This window comes from Patella vulgata, chromosome 1 (assembly GCF_932274485.2).
Source record: "Patella vulgata chromosome 1, xgPatVulg1.2, whole genome shotgun sequence".
NCBI lineage: Eukaryota > Metazoa > Mollusca > Gastropoda > Patellidae > Patella > Patella vulgata.
Window position 1 is genome coordinate 8558002 of NC_065879.2, and position 18712 is coordinate 8576713.

Below are 18712 nucleotides of genomic sequence, written 5' to 3' on the forward strand. Positions count from 1 at the left end.
AAAGAATTATTGAAATAAAATTAAACCATATGTTAGTCCTGAAACGACCTAGTTTGTGTCGAGTGGTCGTTAAAACCCCATCTCTCTCTCTCTCTCTCTCTCTCTCCATAGCCAATTTTAAGTTTTTGAACTTATAGAAGACGTTGGCCTGAAATAAACATCCAACCCGACATTGTTCTACAACAGTGTTTTCAACAAAACAAATTACACCCGCTGTGGTGTAATAATTAATATGGAAGCGTAATTTGCAAAACACCCTTTGAGTTTAAAGGGCTAATCCCGATAATTTTTTGGAGAATAAAACTGTTTAATTTTGTTTTAAAATCCCTTAAAATCCTCTACCTAAGGGCCGAGCAACTAACTTAATATTTGTGATAAATTTTCAAACATCTGAAACCCGTCAGTCTTCATCTGGAAATGGAGACCAGTGTCCCAAGCTATATTATGCGGTGTCTAGATAAAACCAGACATTTTTTGTATAAAAATAATGTGTAGGCGCAATTTACCTTTCGTTATCAAGTACAGCATTTGGGCCATTCACTGTATAGACCTCTCAATGAACGGGAATCGATTATCAGGTCTCCCAACGAAAGAATTTACCCGAAAACTTAAAAGGGTTACGTGTCCGGATAAGCAGTTTTGACGGTCACGTCCAAACGACTCAAAATTTTGAGTTGAAATTTTGAGATAAGGTCAAAACACCATTCCTCTATATTTTGGCGCTTAAATTTCACACATACTCAGACTTTTGGTTTTGAGACTCTGTTCAAATACGGGATAGTCCCTTTAATGCTTATCTACACCCACGGGTGTAAATTATTTAAGTTCCTCATCAGAATGTCTGAGTGCAACACTCATCCCGAGGCAGGTTACACTACTGAAAGTGGCAGCTAGTTTCCACCAGAATTGGTGTAATGTTCTACACTAGTTGGGTGTTATCGGTTTACACCACTAAAGGTTAGAGTTTAACGCCCACTCGACACAAACTAGATCATTTCAGGACTTACATATGTTCAATCTTAATTCAATAATTAAGGGTCTTTTTAACAGTGGGGGGAAACCGGAGGTCCTGGAGAAAACCGACGAGGTTGGACAGGCGACCCTACTCCTTGTCACGTACAACCGTGGAATCGCACTTATGATACAGTGCGCACGTGCTAACCATTCGCCCCCCCCCCCCCCCCGTGGTAATGCAAAGCTTAGGTCTACACGGCACCGATAACATGTGCATTCTTTACATCGGGTGTAGTAATACAAACTGACCAGGGCTGAATCGGTGCCTTTTACTTATTTTACGCCTTCCAGTACTATTTTATGTGAACATTTAGACTAAATAGTACATATTTTTTTTTTATCTATATTCACTTCCAGTACTTTTATTTGTTTTCTTAATAATTTAGGAATTTAATTTTCAAATGAAAAAAGAAGAAGTTTATATTGAGAGCTAATTAACGCACCCTCGTGTTAACACTTCTCTTTAAATGATAGTAGCCACCAAACCGATATTTACTCCTGATCAATTTGATTTAAATATTGTATTATTTATATTGTTAATATATTTGAATATTGTATTATTTATATTGTTAATATATTTGAATATTGTATTATTTTAATTGTTAATATATTTGAATATTGTATTATTTATAGTAATCTTTTGTTGTATTATTTAAATTGTTCCCATAGTAATCATTTGAATATTGTTTTATTTTAATTGTTCATATAGTAATCATTTAAATACTGTCTTGTTTATATTGTTCATATAGTAATCATTTGAATATTGTATTATTTATATTGTTCATATGGTAATCATTTAAATATTGTATTCTTTTAGTAATCATTTGAATATTGTATTATTTATATTGTTCATATAGTAATCATTTGAATATTGTATTATTTATATTGTTCATATAGTAATCATTTGAATATTATATTATTTATATTGTTCATAATATAGTAATCACTAAAATATTGTATTATTTATAGTAATCATTTGATATAGTGTATTATTTATATTGTTCATATAGTAATCATTTGAATATTGTATTTTTGATATTGTTACCATAGTAATCATTTGAATATTGTATAGTTTTTATTGTTCATATAGTAATCATATTGTTTCCATAGTAATCATTTAAATACTGTATTATTTATATTAAATGGGCCACTTGTTCTTTATCTAATCCATACAACCAAACATTATGTACTAAATGATAACTTGGATAAACTAACATCTTTTAACACCACACAAAATTTCAACCCTGACTAAAACCCCAATTGTTTGACTGACCCAATAACCCGATTTGAATTCACGGGGAAAATAATTTCCTTGTAACTGTCACATGAATGGTAAAATGATGTAACGGGAAGTAAGAGCTATTAAAATGATGTAACGGGAAGTCTTAGCTATTAAATAAATAATTTACTACTTTATCCAGATGTATGAATTTAATTTTGAACAAAGTCATAAATACAACAACTTTAGACACGCCAAGTAGCAGATAATCAAAGCATTCTGATATACTAAGAGAGGACTGAAGTAGTTTAATTTAACTCCTTGAAAAGCACCGACCGATATGTACGACTCACTGATATTTAGAGGTAAGTCCATTTGTTTTACGAGTCATACATCTATTGGTACCCCTCACGTTGGTTATAGGCTGAATTTTTAATAATCAGGCGAATCTCAGATTTTGTTTATGACACTTAATGTTTTGATGCTACACCTTTAAAGGAGCTAAGTCTCTAACTAAATATTTCCATAATATTCGAAATTAAAAACAGGAATTAGAATTCAATATTGATCAGTTTCAATCAATATAGATGCTGTGATCAATTTCAATCAATATAGATGCTGTGATCAATTTCAATCAATATAGATGCTGTGATCTGACCGTGAAAATACACGATCCTAATATTCAATATTTAAGGCACAATTTTAACATTTTATAATCAGTACACGGGTCGTGTACCCTATGATTTCGGGTGCCATTTTGTAATGAACAAATACAAACATATCCTACAATACAATGTGGAAATAATTAGTAAAGGCTGATTCACAAAGGACAACATAATTTAAATAAAAAACGTGAAGAATGCACCTAGCACGTGTAAATTTGAACTGTTCACGTATGTCACCGAACATAATTGATTAGAAATTAAAATATTTTTTGTCCAAAAGTAAATATAAATCACTTTACATACATTCATAGTACATTAATATATGCTTTTAGAACCATTTTTGTCTATTTCAAAGTTTAAAAAAATAGAGCGTGACGCCTTTTAAATGGTTAGCATGTGCGCGCTGTATCATAAGGTCTGTCTTTGAGTCAACTGGCGAGGTTTCGATTCCTCGGTTGTACGTGACAAGGTGTAAGGTCGCCAGTCCAACCTCGTGGGTTTTTTTTTCCGTGTCCTCCGGTTTCCTCCCACTGCTAAAGACACCTACGCGCGAGCGAATTATTGAATTAAAATTGAACCATGTGTTAGTCCCGAAATGTGTTAGTCTCCCTCTCTCTCTCAATAGATGTAATTTATTATAGATGTTTTAGTATGTAAACTATTGTTTTTATATTATTATAGTTCAATGTTTGTACACGAGGAATAAACAAAGGCTCTCACCTGTATTGGATACACCACAATGTCATGAACTCGCAGCTATAGAGAGTTGGTGACCAGACTGTGTCTACGTTTAAAGAATTAATGTCACAGCAAAAACTTTTTATCGATAATCTATATTCTTAGAAGTTATGCCACAACAAGATTTTTTTGGGGGGATAATCTTCATTCACAGAATCTGTGGCACAACAAAAACTTTTTGACCGAGAATCTATTTTCACAGAATATGTGCCACAACACGAACTTTTTATGTTTTCCTTGAATACAGCAGGAATGTTTGGTCGTTACTAATGAACGCGGGGAAAGTCTGGAACATCATGTTTTTGGAATGGTCATCGTTTATAATAGACAGATGTGACAAATATATACATCCGTTGTAACTTTTATTAACAATGCAGTCTATATGATGCATTTTTAAAAGACCTTTCTAGATTGTAGTCTACTATTACCGTTAAACAGGTGTAGACAAGACGCAATGGATATCTATAAAAGCGTACTTGGGATTATTTTTCTCCTTGATGCGGCCTATAGCCGGGGAATTCATCTAAACCCTAATGGAACTTCAGCTAATTCCTCTATTGTTCTTTCATCAAAGGCGAACCAAGATGGAACCTTACGCGAAATACCCGACGTGTTGATCGATAGTTACTCTTGTGGAGATAACATGTGTAATTGTACGGGGAATGTTGCCGTGTGTTCTGGGCATCGACACTTATTATCCTACATTCCCAAACTACCCGCTAATATCTCACAGCTAACATTTTCGAATAACTTTTTACCACATATAAAAAACGACACCTTTTCTAATGTTTCGTCTTTGACGCATCTTTACTTAAAAGCAAATAATTTTAGCTACTGTTCGCGGTTTGCATTCCGTAGCTTAAAACAGCTTCAAATACTAGGAATTTATAAAGAGAAAGAAATAAAATATGGACTGTTATATTATTGTTTGATGGGCGTGATAAGTCCGAAGCTTCAAGAGCTTCAATTGATGAAATTAACGTTTAAGGATAGATTGATCAAAACATACTTCCTCTCTGCGATGAAGAACAGTCCAGTATCTAAAATTGTAATGAACTCGACTTATATCGATTATTACAACCACACTGACTTCACTCACCTGAAAAATCTCTCTGTCCTCAGTTTACGTACGTGTTGGATAAAAGAGATGGATTTTTCACCGATTCCAAAACCGAAACCGATTCCGACCTTAACGGAGTTGGTTTTATCAGACAATGCTTTGGTCAGTTTTCCCAAGTTCTGTGCCGATAATAACGCGATGTTTCCTAATTTGACACGTCTGTACATGGATGACAATTTTATTCGATTTATGCCACGACTGGGTCTAGATTGTATGAAGTTTCTTCACATCTTTTCTATTTCTGGTAACCCATTACACGAATTGGGGGAAAATACATTTTCCAGACTCCCCAATTTGCACACCATTTTCATCAGCGACAATTCAGGATCATCATTTCGGATCAGGGATCACGCCTTTAATAGTTCCAGCCTCATTAATCTTTATTTAAAGGGCAATGCCGAACACGTGCATCACTTGTATGTAGGGGCATTAAATAGTTGCGCAAACCTAGAAAAATTGGAACTATCCAATAGCCACCTTTACTCAAAATCAGACGAATACTTCGACGAACTCTTTGCAACATTGACCAAATTAAAAGTTCTAAATCTTTCTGATACCGGTATTGGATCATTACCTCCTGTTATTCCAAGAATAATGCCGAAGCTGGAGTCTCTTGATGTAAGTTACAATTATATTTCATGGTGGACAAACGATTATTTTAGAAACTTAACGTCGCTGCGAATATTAAACTTGACGTCTAATCAAATTGCGACAATTAACAAACATTCGTTTTCTTATGAAACACTACAAGGTTTATCATGGCTTGACTTATCATACAATCCTTATTCTTGTTCCTGTGCGAATTTACTCTGGTTTGCGCGATTACTGAAGATCAAGAGCTTTGCTGAAAAGCTTCACAAGTTCCCGAATAAATATACATGTTCAACTCCTAGTGATTGGCGGGGCATGAGGATTATTGATACACCTATAAGTAATCGCTTTTGTTTGTTAACCCCCGTTATAAGTTTGATAATAACATCAGTATCGATAGGAGTACTTCTTTTAATACTTGCGATATCTCTAGTTTACAGATATCGTTGGCACCTTCGGTACTTCGTCTACATACTCCGATACCACCACATCAGGCTCCAAAGATTCGCCACTGAAGGACGGAGCTATCGGTACGATATCTATTTAAGCTGTAGTGAAGACGATGTAGATTTTATTTTGGAAAATATTTTACCAAGACTAGAACACGAGTTGAATCTCCACGTCTTTCTCCCACAGAGAGATGGGATTGGAAATAAAATAGACAGTATAATCGAGAATATGGATGCTAGCAGGAGATTCATCTTGTGCATGTCGGATACTTTCGCTGTTGATCATTACTGTGAGTTCGAAGCAAGTGTAGCTTATGAACGAATCTTAAGTGAAAGACGAGATTTAATGATTGTGATTTTGTTAGAGGAACTGGGAATTGTTAATATTACTAAGACCGTTCATAGAATCTTAAAGGATGATGACTATATAAAATGGGGATGGAGTGAGGAAAGTATTGATTTATTTTGGCTGAAGTTAATTCAACATCTAAACTCTTCTGATGAACCTAGACCTTAGATTGTAGCTTAATTAAGGTGGTGGTGCCCCGTCTCATGCGTCGATCACTTTGTAGCGAGCAGCTCTTATGAATAACAGATATTTTCTTTTCTGGACAGTCGAAGGATACAGGACAAATGACGCAGTTATATTTGTGGACAACTGACACAGTTATATTTGTGGACAATTGACACAGTTATATTTGTGGACAATTGACACTGTTATATTTGTGGACAATTGATACTGTTATAATTTTGCAAGAAACCCACGCTATTTGTTACACAGTTTTAGTATGCTTGATGTATATTGTGTTAAGCTTGTAGCTTAATTAAGGTAGGGGCCTGAGGGTGCCCCGTCTCATGCGTCACTTTGTAGCGAGCAGCTCTTATGAAAAAAAGAAATATTTTCTTTTGTGGACAGTCGTTCTGTACAGGACAATTGGCAGTTATATTTGTGCACGAAACCCAGCATTAGGGGTCTTTAGCAGTTGGAGGAAACTGAAGGGCCCGGAGAAGACCCACGAGGTTGGACAGGCGACCAAACTCATTGTCACGTACAACCGGGGAATCGAAACCTCGCCAGATGAATCAATGATAGACCTTATGTCACAGATCGCACGCGCTAACCATTCGTTCATCTAACCTCTCTAAATGGTTTGATGTTTCGATTTCAATATCTGATGTTACACGACAAAAAAAAACTAACTCATCTCTACAATATGGATCAGACAAAACACGTCTAAATATGAAAGTACCCTAGCAATTGTTGTTAGCTGTTAGCAATATAACTATCATCCTGCACTAAGATTAAATTTCAATTTCGTTTCGGTTTTCTTTTCCATTTTTAACCAACTTCCTGCCATAATATCTAAACAACCCACTGACGACTGTATATCAATGCAGACCATTTGATAACAAAAGCACTTGTACTTTTTGTTTAAAAAAAGGAAATATTTTGATCCAAACAATAGTAGGAGAGGGGTCATAAAGGCTATATCTGTTCCCTAATGCCTTTTTTGTCCGAGTGTGTGTGTGTGTGTGTGTGTGGGTGTGGGTGTGTGTGTGTGTGTGTGTGCGTGTGTCAAGGGGGGGGGGGGCGCTCCGTCACTGCAGCTTTGGATGGGCTGTAAAACGAACAAATGAAATGGAGTTTATATAACGTCCTACTGTTCTGCTCCTAACCTGGGCTAATGAAGACGGGCATACGCCATACAGTGTGCTATGAGGGAAATTTTGCCCGGACAGCGGCACTACGGCCTACTCTTATATCGAATTCCAACTGCCAAGGGATCTTTTACGTGCACGCCAATGTGTACCGGGACCTCGGTTTTTCGTCCAATCCGAACGACTAGACAGCTTTCCTTGTCAGCCCCTCCGTCCTGCATCACAGACAAGGGAGAACCACGCCGGAAAATCTGGATGAACTTTCTCGGCTAATGCAGGGATCGAACACCCGACCTCCAGGCTAGCGAGCTAGCGTCTTACCCACTTAGCCACGTGATCCCCGTAAAACGAACAAATGAATATATTTATTCTGCAAGTTTATCATTAAATAATGCACGAAATTATACAGATTGACCCGTGTTCGATTGTATTATCTCAATCGAGCGCTCGACTTAGTATCTCGAGCGCTCGACTTAATTATCTAGAGGCACTATATAAGAGCGTTTCTAATTTAAATAAATATTAAGCCACCGTAGTATAACCTTTGACTTAAGAAAATAATTAAATAATGGTGAATCACGACACTCGTGATATCTAATATCCGGTAGGAGGCTTATGTCATAAGAATGGTTTATTTTTAGATTTTTCTGAAAGGAAAGGAAATCGAAAGTATAAGGTAGTATTTACAGCATTGATTGCATTCTGAACATCAGAGACACGCTACCTGCGGAGAAGTAAAGGCCAGCTACCATTTAATTTTCGTACGTTAGTTACTCACGCATTGATTGGACATTATGAGACCGAGTTGGGCAGAAAATATGCAGCCACTTGTCTTCGCCTTGAGTTTATTATTTTTAAATACTGATTTGTCAAATTGTTTACAGTGTTTAGATTACGAAGGAAAACCAGTTGACTGGTAAGTATTAATAATTCATGGTTCCAGCATATAGAACTATACTGTATGTATAACTTTAACTTTTTTATTTGCATATTATTACGTCCATTATACAAAACATACGCATACATTAATATACATGTATACAAAATATATATTTTACATGGAATAATATATTGGAATAACATGATATAATGAAATGAAAATATATAAAATGAGATATATATTCGATCTATATGTTTATGGATGGTTCCAGGCAGTAGCCTATATCATGGACCTTATAAAATAATGTATTATAATTTAAGGTCCATGCCTATATTTACATGGTAACCGACGTACATTTTGAACTCATCATATTTTTAATACTTCCAATATTATCAAACCCTGAATAATTAACAGTTTGGTTGTTATAATATAGCATTAAAGACATACGTTTTAAAGGAGCTAAATCGCTAATTTTGTTTTTGTCACCTAGCAATAAACACTGTAGTAGGGAATGTGGTAGGGTCGCCCTATGTCAGTATGTAGTATGTGCATAAAAAGTTTCAAACTAGTCGCCTAAACCCCTCAATTTATACTTGCTTGGCGTATGCACTATGCAAGCCAATCAATTATTGTGCAAGTGCAACCGTCGTGCATGCTTCGACTATAAAACTTGGTGCGTATCATTCATTGTGGGAGGAGGGGGGATAGGCCTAGTGATCTAGTGTGCCGTGGTTCGACCTCGAGCTGACTGGTCACCTCTGGCTTGCGGTTGTGGTTTTGATCCCTGGTGTGAGTGTATGTGGCTTGGAGATAGGAGCGCCTTCTCAACCTTGTGGGTTTACTCCGGGTACTCTGGTTTCCTCCCACAGGAAAGACCCCTGCGCGTGCACTAAGATAACAAAAATGAAAAATAAGACAACTTGTCTGTGATATCACCTTCGGTGGAAGCGGACGTTATAGGTAAGGTAATCTTATCATATGTAAGACACAGACCGGTAGTCAGAGTCGATAATCACCTCATATCAACCAGATTGTGTTGATTTTCATTTTCTTTCATTTGGGCTAGATTGTTTGAGCACATTTCTTACTCTTAGATAATAGATTCAGGGGGAAATTTGTATAATAAATATCTACTTGTTGCTTCACTGTGGGGAGCGCTGAATCGATGCACATACTTAACCGTATCGTAATTTAGTCACTTGATTCGTGAGGACGAATTCGGTGATTTTGTTTTTAATTGTAGGTTAACCTGCTGTACAGGATCGATGAATCGATTCACCACAGTGGATTAATTCATTCTTTTGTTTGAGAAATAGACTTTGGCGTATACATTTCATGATTTCGATTTAGTATTTCGGGCAAATCATTTATTTATTTGAGAAAGTAAGGGCACATGTCACATTACCAGAATCCATTGTTTAATTTAAAATAAAAAATATCAAATTATATCTTGTTTATTGTTTGTTTCATGACATAGCTGCCGCTGCATCCAGTATCGATCCCTGTCCTACCTACAGACACAAATGGGTCTCTACGCATACAATAATGTAATATGAATGTACATAAAGTTTATAAACTGATTTACATTCTTTAATTGAGGAATCCTATTCGGATATCTCTAAAGATGATTTTGACATTGCTTCCTTTGATGAAGACAGTCGCCTCTCCTCAGATGAAGAGGAAAGTTAAATTTAGGTTGATTGGGTCTGCAATAAAATGACATAGGTCTATGTTTTAAAAACCCAATACCACTCTTGTTGTAACTGAATAATATGTCCCAATCTTTATTCTGGTCAACAAATTGTACTATTTTACAATATTCCAATTAATTGATGATTCAAATTTCATCTTAACACACCTAATTTAAAAAATTGGAAAAATTCAACTAAATGATTTGAAAAGCCTGACGTAAAGCTTTTCAAATGTGACTTGGATTTAAAAATATTTTTAAACCCTTTGGACAAGTAAAATAGGATTTAATGGATAATTTACACAACAGGTAGGACACTAACATATCTAGTACTTAGAATAAGGCTATTTTTTATTTTCTGGAGCTGTCAAGCCAGCAAAGAGTGTTATTGTCCCTTTAAATGATTTTTAGTATGAAGGCAGTGGGCGATAATTACTGTATCACTGTTAATATCAAGATAAAAATTAGCATTCCGGCCATATTTTACTGCTTGTCACTTATTTTTGATGTATTGGACACCTGCTGTTCTTAATTTCATTTACCACCAAAAATATTCATTCATAAGTTAGTGGTGTGTATGGTATGGCAGCCTTCCTGTTGATAATTAGGGTTTTAAATCAACAAATTAAAGATCAAAAGTGTGATGAAATGAACTAAAAATATTGAACCATTCGGAAGTAATCGCTGGATTTGCCATACAGGCGTAACTCATTCAACGAATTTCACTTTTCAATTGAAAATTGTCATGCCTAGATTATGAGCCCTTTATTGTCGAATGTATTCATTATGTTTGGATGTGAATATGAGTATTACAACTATTATCAATGTCGCCTATATAACTTTAAAGTGTGTTTATGCATCATATTATAAAGGCCACACATCCGTTATATCATTTCATACTGTGGTATTCCGATCAAAATAGGACAGGGTCTGTGGTGGCAAAGTGAGTAAGATGCTGGTTTGCTAACCTGAAGATCTAGGGTTCACTTCAGGTGGTGGCCACAATGTTGTCAGTGGTGCAGGACGGAGGGTCTGGCAAGGAACAGTGTCTAGTCATTCTGATGGGACTAAAATCTGATGTCCCGCATACATACATGTATTTGCGTGCACGTAAACGAATTCCTTTCTTGACATTTAAAATAAGAGTATGAGTATAGGTCATAGTACCCCTGTCCATGCAAAATGTCCCTCATAGCACACTGTATGTCATTTTTCATTAGCCCAGGCCAGTCGGTGCAGAAAAGCAGAACGTTAAACACCATTTCATTTAAAATAAGACTGTAAAATCTCTTTTTATCCCTTGAAATAGAGGTGTTTTATAGATAAGTGGTTGTTTGAAGGTCCAATTGGAGTGGTGATGGGTGAACGGAAACATTCTAATTGGTGACCTTTGACCTCTTAGATTCAGTGGCCTTTTCACAACAAATTTTGTTCTTAATTTAGTGATTCTAACTTGTGTTATCTATCAGTCCATTGTAATGTTAGTTTCACAGATGCACCTTTCATGCTGAATAAATCAGTAATTAGTACTAATTGACCTTGTTCTTAAATGACCTTTCCACCAAAAATCCCATTCTTAATTAAATTATATTTCCTTATTCAGGGCACTTGTGAAACTAGATAACAAACCTTAATCTCTCAACCCTCCGTGTTTCGAGATAAGAGATGAGGCCATTATTGCATTTGTAAACAAAATTGACAATATTTTTAATCAAAACAACGATTGGTTATTGTTATTTATAATATTTCTGCCACACCCAACTACAATTAAGCATATAATCCTACCTGAAACGGGTACAAATCCCCTCTTTTTAAATCAAAGCGACAGTAGATCGCCTTTTCCGACATTTTAAATTTACGTCTGTACACACATAAAGGAGGGGCCTCGTGTGCAATAGCCAATCAAAGTACCCATCTGATCAGAGTTGCGCAGTAGGTATTACGGCGTAATTATGAACGTCCGAATCAATTTTGATAAAAACAACGCTTGATTTACTTTATTGTCAATATTTGCTAATAAATGAATGTTGTTTCAGTAGATTGGACTGCGTATGTGTAATAAGTACTAATAGTATAAAATTAACTTATTTTTAAGATGATACATACATTAATAAAGAAATTGAGTTTGCCACTTGGAACTAAAGGCATCCAATCGTAGCTAAAAACAAGCACATCAGTATATCTCAGCGTTTTTAGTTACGTTGTCGTAGCTATTGTGAAACTTGCAGCTTCCATATGTTGAATAAACCAATTTTGAGTTGGTACTATGGGTGGCACCCCCTACCACATCCACCACTGACAACTTAAGAATTGGGTTTCTGGGGTCTCCCATCCCAGCCATACACCACTAGCATCCTAAATCTTCTGCATCTTCCATGTTGAACAAAACTCGCCTAGCTCCTGGACTATATATGAAACCCCAAGTTATTCCGAGAATTTTTACAAATCTTTTCTTTTTATGGTCATTATAATAAGAATGGATGATTTTAGCTATAAATATGAAGTTTTAAACAATTCCGTATATAATAAATATGAATGAGAGAGAAAAAAATGTAAATATTTGTAAAGGACATACTTCGCGTAATGATATTTTTTAATGTTGTATACTATCAGAAAAATGTATTATTTTTATATTCTCATATAGATATCATGTTTATATACATTGTCAGCTAGCTAATGCCAAATCATTCATTATGATTTAAAATAATCAAACAAACACATCTATGTTCAATGGATACAACACAAAATCATTAACAGTGCCTATTGAATGATCATTGACACAGCGCAATTCATAACCGTGCTGTGAACACTTGTCTTGGCTATACTACTAAAAGTGAAAAAGTTGAATTTCATGATACACCCTGTTGAAGCCAATAGGGACCAGAATACATCAAAGAAAAGGAAAAAATACTGAAAATAATTATTACATTACTTTGTTGACCCGATAGTACAAAAATATGTATATGTTTCTGATTTTAATCTTAAACGATCTATGAGTTTATATGACACATAATGACTAATATGTATGATACAATATGTTGACTATGACTAGATAACAGCTGATCAATTTAAGCTTTGGAGATTACCCCAAAATTTTTATATTTTAATATTGTTTTTCAGGTTTGTTGTATACAAGTTACCAAAATTAGATCAAAATAAATCGAGCCCTATTCTTCATCATGGGTTAGGTCATTTTTATCTGGATGCCAATAATCCAGAATTTCAACTATCAAAATATTCTTTGAACTCTTCAAATGATGCCATTTATTACACTCTACAACAGATTTACACTGCCAAGGTATTGATACGAAAAGTTTATTTGCAAAATTTAATATAAAAACTCAATTTATATGGAAAACAATCACTGATTTTATTTCACACTACTTTTCAACAAGTTCCTCTTGTTGTTCTCAAGTAAGTAATGACAGTATAATAGCAAGAAATCAAATTATATACAACAAGGTAACAAAAACAGTAACTAATGTGAAACCGTCTAAGGGCTAATAAAAAGGACAATAATAACAATACAAAATGGACATCAAAGATATTGATTAAGGATTATTTAAGATATCATAACTCCTTGACCTTGGAAGATATAATCCCTCGTCTCTATATTAAGTTCAGGATTAAATCTCTTGATTCAGATATTTAATTTTCCAAAATGCCAAAAAAGTGATTTTTTATGACCCTTAAAATGGCTAAATCTCTTTGATTTGCCAATTTTATTTGATTTTATATGTTGTTCTCTTTTGTGGGATGACAATCTGGCTTTGTTTAATTAATAAAATTTAATGTCTATAGATAAAGCTAATGATGAGATAGAACTGATTTTATGTCCCTCCGTTGACACAGCAAGTCATAATGTAAACTAAAATTGGTAAAATCTCTTGAAACATTTGAAATAAGACATCACATAAACCCAAATTAGCATTTTATTTTGATCTAAATCAAAGCAGTTTAGTTCCTTCAAGGCTAATGTTCACCAAAATCAACCATTTTACATTATATTAGAGATTTTACTTTTTATTTACGCAACAAATTATAATGCAACAACATTTATCGACTGCTCGGATGACTAGCTGCTTTGGGAGTATATTTCATTGCAAAATTACATTGTTATTTTAATTTAGGATGACTCAATATTATATGGTATGTATAATGATGAACCACCAACCCAATATGGATCCGTCACCAATGGCCATACAAAAGGTAGAAGTTAGCCTATAATCATTAATCTGCATTATACAAAATATACTAAACAGCAAAAAAAACGTCAGTACGATTTCAAAATCAGAGGCACTTTAATCAAATCATTCTAGAAAACGACTTACTAAATAGATCAAAGCAATTTTTTGTAAACAGTATGTTGACACATTAGTGATTAATTCATCACAATTCCAAGACATTACGAGAAGGTTTAGTGTGTGTACACAGTCTATACATCAGTATTTGGTGTGTCCACAGCGAGTGTCAATAACAGCAGCGCAGCGTCTGTACATGGAGTGAATCAGACGATTGATGAACGCCATTGGCACCTGGAACCACAGCTTGGCACAATCCATCAGCTGTGTTTGGTCTCAGTACAATGTTATTAAGTCTCCTCTGAATTTCATCCCAAAGATGTTCAATCGGGTTTAAGTCCGAACTAAGGGCTGGCCAGTGCATAACGTTGACACCGTTCTGCCGTAGAAAGTCCCGAGTAACTCTGGCGGTATGGGCATGGGCGTTGTCATGCTGGAAAACGTTGTTTCGATGACATGCGAAATGTGGTATGACGTGGGGTCTGAGAGCTTGATCGATGTAGCACACTGCTGTGATGCCACCTCCTCTCCCTGGACAAAGATTTTGGAACACCACATTACCCACTCTCTGGTTCTGGCTGATTCCACCCCAAACCATTATGCTTGGATCTGCCCATGAGTCTCGTTCCATGACCTATTGCTCAGAATAACGCTGGCCACGTCGACGCCATATTCTGATCCTGCCATCTGTGAACTGACTCTCATCTGTGAACTTATCGGTACTGATGGGTCTTTCGTGTGTTCCCACTGTCTGACGTGCCGTCTCAGATGTCTGTGTAAAGGGATTCTGCCCGTGCTGTCGCACAACATGGTGGTCTTGTCGCCTTGTGGTAACCCTTGGTCTACCAGTTCGGGGGTGATTATCTGTGGTGTTGGTGGCCCGAAAGCATTGCTGAACCTGTAGATGGTCTGCACATTGACCTGGAAGTGATTGGCAACGGTTTGGGCAGTGTGGCCAGCATCGAGTCTTCCAAGGGCCTGGTTCCTCTGAGCTGTCGTGAGTCGTGGCATGCTGCTGACGTTGTAGTGTGGATAATTCAACCAAGTATGGGGGTACATTTTATAGGGCTGGTCCCGGTGAACAGCACATGCAGCATGAGTTAAGTGAAAATGATGGAGAACACATTACCATCTCAGAAGTCAGGTTGCGTTTTTGAGAACATTTCCTGGGTTCAATTCTTTGTTTGGGAAGGGGCCTTATTGCTCAGGCGAAATTGGAGATGTGGTCACATATATACAATAAAAACATTTGGCAAGATTTATGCAATGCGTCTATTCAGACTCAGAGTAACATACCAACCTGACGCTTCTTTTTGCTGCTTTGTATATATAATATTGTAGAATGAGGGACAAAATGAAAATTGATAGATAAATTTGGTGTTGAGAGGAGTGAGGTCAGGAATTGGGTCATTAAAGGACTATTATGCTGTTGTCACAGGGCCAGAAACAGCACATAATAAGAACTATTCTAATTACATTTCTGATGGAATGTTAACAATATCAGAAGTAATCATAAATAAGACTAACCTGTTATTTTTAGGTGCATGTGATGGGGGCCTTCATTGAGGAATAGGACGTGAGTGATATCATTTTTCGTCATAAAATACATGCAAATATCATATTTGATACAGGGATCTTAATTGGGAGATTATAGGTGGCTGCAGGCTTTAATGTTTGAAAAAAAAAACAATTCATAAAATTTAAGATAAATGTTTATTATAGGTGTGATAGCAAGTAATGAAAATCAAGGCTATTGGTTGGTACACAGTGTACCCAAATACCCTCCACGTAAAAGTGAATCTTACACCTGGCCAGAAAGTGCGACAATTTATGGTCAGAACTTCTTATGTATCACAATTGATTATGAGACAGTTGACAAGATAGGTATGTAGTCTTACAAAACATAACATCACTGTGTATACAAAACTTTGTGCTTGTACTGTGATAGCTGTTCTTCATATATAGACTCTGAGCTTGTTAGATCAAATGCTATCACATGACCTGCTCTGTTTCAGTTTTGTTAAGATAGAGACGACAGAAATACCCTCATGTCACAGGCAGCCATTTTTACTTGTAGAGCAAGGTTGTAATTAATAACAATACCAAAATTTAATCAGCCAAGACGTGAAACATTATTTAAATTTGAATATTTGCGTGAGCACTGCAACTTTTCAGGGTAGGATGAAAAACTTAGATCCACCAAATAATATAATGTTAGCTACCTTTAAAGGAGCTAAATCGCTAATATTTTGGACCTAGAAATTGGCACAAATGGGTCGCAACACATATAATAATGTAATATGAATTTATATAAACTGTTTTACATTCAATCGTGTCTGTTTTACTGTGAATTGTCATTAGTTATGTTCGGCGAAATACGCCAGAAGTCTCAACCGCAAGTCAGTTTCTAGCGTCTGGTTATTCCAGTCAACACCAAAATTATTTATTGCGCATGCTCTCCAAATAAGAATATGTTATCACCGTTTGACATGATCGACTTGTGGAATATGTCTAGCCCCATTCTTTGAGCACCTTGTTACAAATGGCGCTGAAACTCATTATGGTACACGATTCGTGTACCAATGGTAATGTGTTTATTTTGTCTTAAATATTGGATATCAGAAGCCCATCTTTTCCAGGTAAGATCACAACACCAATGCTGATTTAAATTGCAAAAAAAATCTTGTTTTCAATGTTGAAGATTTTGGATGATATTGAGTTAGGGACTTAGCTACTTTAAGTGTTTGTAACTTTAACTATGGGACTATTAAAATGGACCTGTCTGTCTCTCCTTCTAACTGAGCTAGAATGTTCAAACTTGGTATAGGTGTTTATTACGTGAATGCCTTGATGGAGTTCGAAGGTGAGCATTTTCTGCTTAGGGTAAGTAGAGATAAGCAAAATGATTGGTTGATGCTTTGGGACACGATAACTTTGGTTCAAATTGAGTGAGAGTGATGAAACTTGGCGGATAGTGTCGTCACATCAGTACCTTGACTAAGTTCGATAATGAGCATTTTCAGCTCAGGATATGCAGAGCAATAAGCAATTTGATTTGTTGAGACTTTGAAGCTCAACTACTATGTTTCTAATTCAGTGATAGTGGTGAAACTTCATGTATAGTTTCTTTACATCAATACCTTACTTAACAAAGTTTTATGCTCAGCATTTTCTGCTTAGGCAAAGTAGAGACTTCAATCTGATTGGTCGAGGCTTTGAAACACAATAACTTTCCTAACTGAGGTAGAATGTTCAAACTTGGTGTAGGTGTCTATTAAGTGAATGCCTTAGACTAAGCAGGAATAAGCAGTTTTATTGGTTGAGACCATGGAACACTATAATTTTGGTTCTAATTGGGCGAGACCGATGAAACTTTGAGTTCATTATATCAATATCTTGACTAACTTCCATGATGAGAATTTTCTACTTGGGCTAAGTAGCGATAAGCAATTTAATTGGTCAAGACTTTGGAACATAACAACTGTTCTTTTAACTGAGGTAGAATGTTTAAAATTGGTGTAGATGTTCATTAGGTGAATGTCTTGACTGAGTTCAATGATTAACATTTCATTGTTCGATGCTTTGGAACAAGATAACTTTGATTTTAACTGATGGAAAGTGATGAAACTTAGTGTATATAGTTTCACTACCAGGTACTTCAAAACCTTGACTGAGTTTGAATGTGAATATTTTATGATAAGACTAAGTATAGATAATCAATTTGATTGTTCGATACTTTTGAAAAAGATAAATGTGCAATTAATTAATATGTGTAATCTATTTATTTTTGGATTTTGGCAGGGGATATCAGCCTCACTGTTGTCTTGTTTACATTTCAGGAAAGCAGTATTTGTATAATTATCCCAAGTTTTATGATAAATATATGCCACCACAATTTGCTGATGACAATCCAAATATGGTTAAGGCTTTTGGGAAATTACATGTTCAGTCTCCACCATGGAACAACATGGCTGGTTTCAATTCAAGTGGTGGAACTCAATTTTACAGTTTTGCAAAGTTTTGTAATTTTGAAAGAGGTGTGATATATAGCTTTTACCTTAAATCATAAATTATTTCTTGATTAGTAGGAGGAAGAATAAGTGGTTATGTTACTGGTTATTATTATTATTTTTTATAGGTTCACATTATAATGTTTGTTTATGTATATTGCTGTCGCCCCTGTCTCTGTGTGTGTGTGTGTGTTTGAGTGTCTGTTTGTTGTCTACAGGTCACATTTCTTAATGGATGCACTTGAAACTTTACATACCTATTCACCCTTAAGATTATCATTATTGTTTTTGGTGCATGCCCAACCCCCAGTGGCAGAGCCATGCCCATTTTCTTTTTGTGTGTCGCCTACAGGCCGCAATTCTTAACTCATCACCA

At 35.6% G+C, this 18712-nt stretch overlaps 1 protein-coding gene and 1 long non-coding RNA gene across 2 annotated transcripts; both read left to right on the plus strand.

Moving 5' to 3' along the window:
* The first annotated feature begins 4620 nt into the window (after positions 1-4620).
* Positions 4621-7117, plus strand: LOC130010443 (toll-like receptor 3). Its single transcript, XM_056098277.1, has one exon. It carries the CDS (start codon positions 4658-4660, stop codon positions 6311-6313), a length of 1656 nt encoding a protein of 551 aa, XP_055954252.1. The 5' UTR covers positions 4621-4657; the 3' UTR covers positions 6314-7117.
* Positions 7118-8098: 981 nt separating this feature from the next.
* On the plus strand, positions 8099-16186 carry LOC126808400 (uncharacterized). Its single transcript, XR_007674623.2, has 4 exons — positions 8099-8371; positions 13146-13323; positions 14156-14234; positions 16049-16186. It is a non-coding gene; the product is annotated as an uncharacterized LOC126808400 (long non-coding RNA).
* The last annotated feature ends 2526 nt before the right edge of the window (positions 16187-18712 follow it).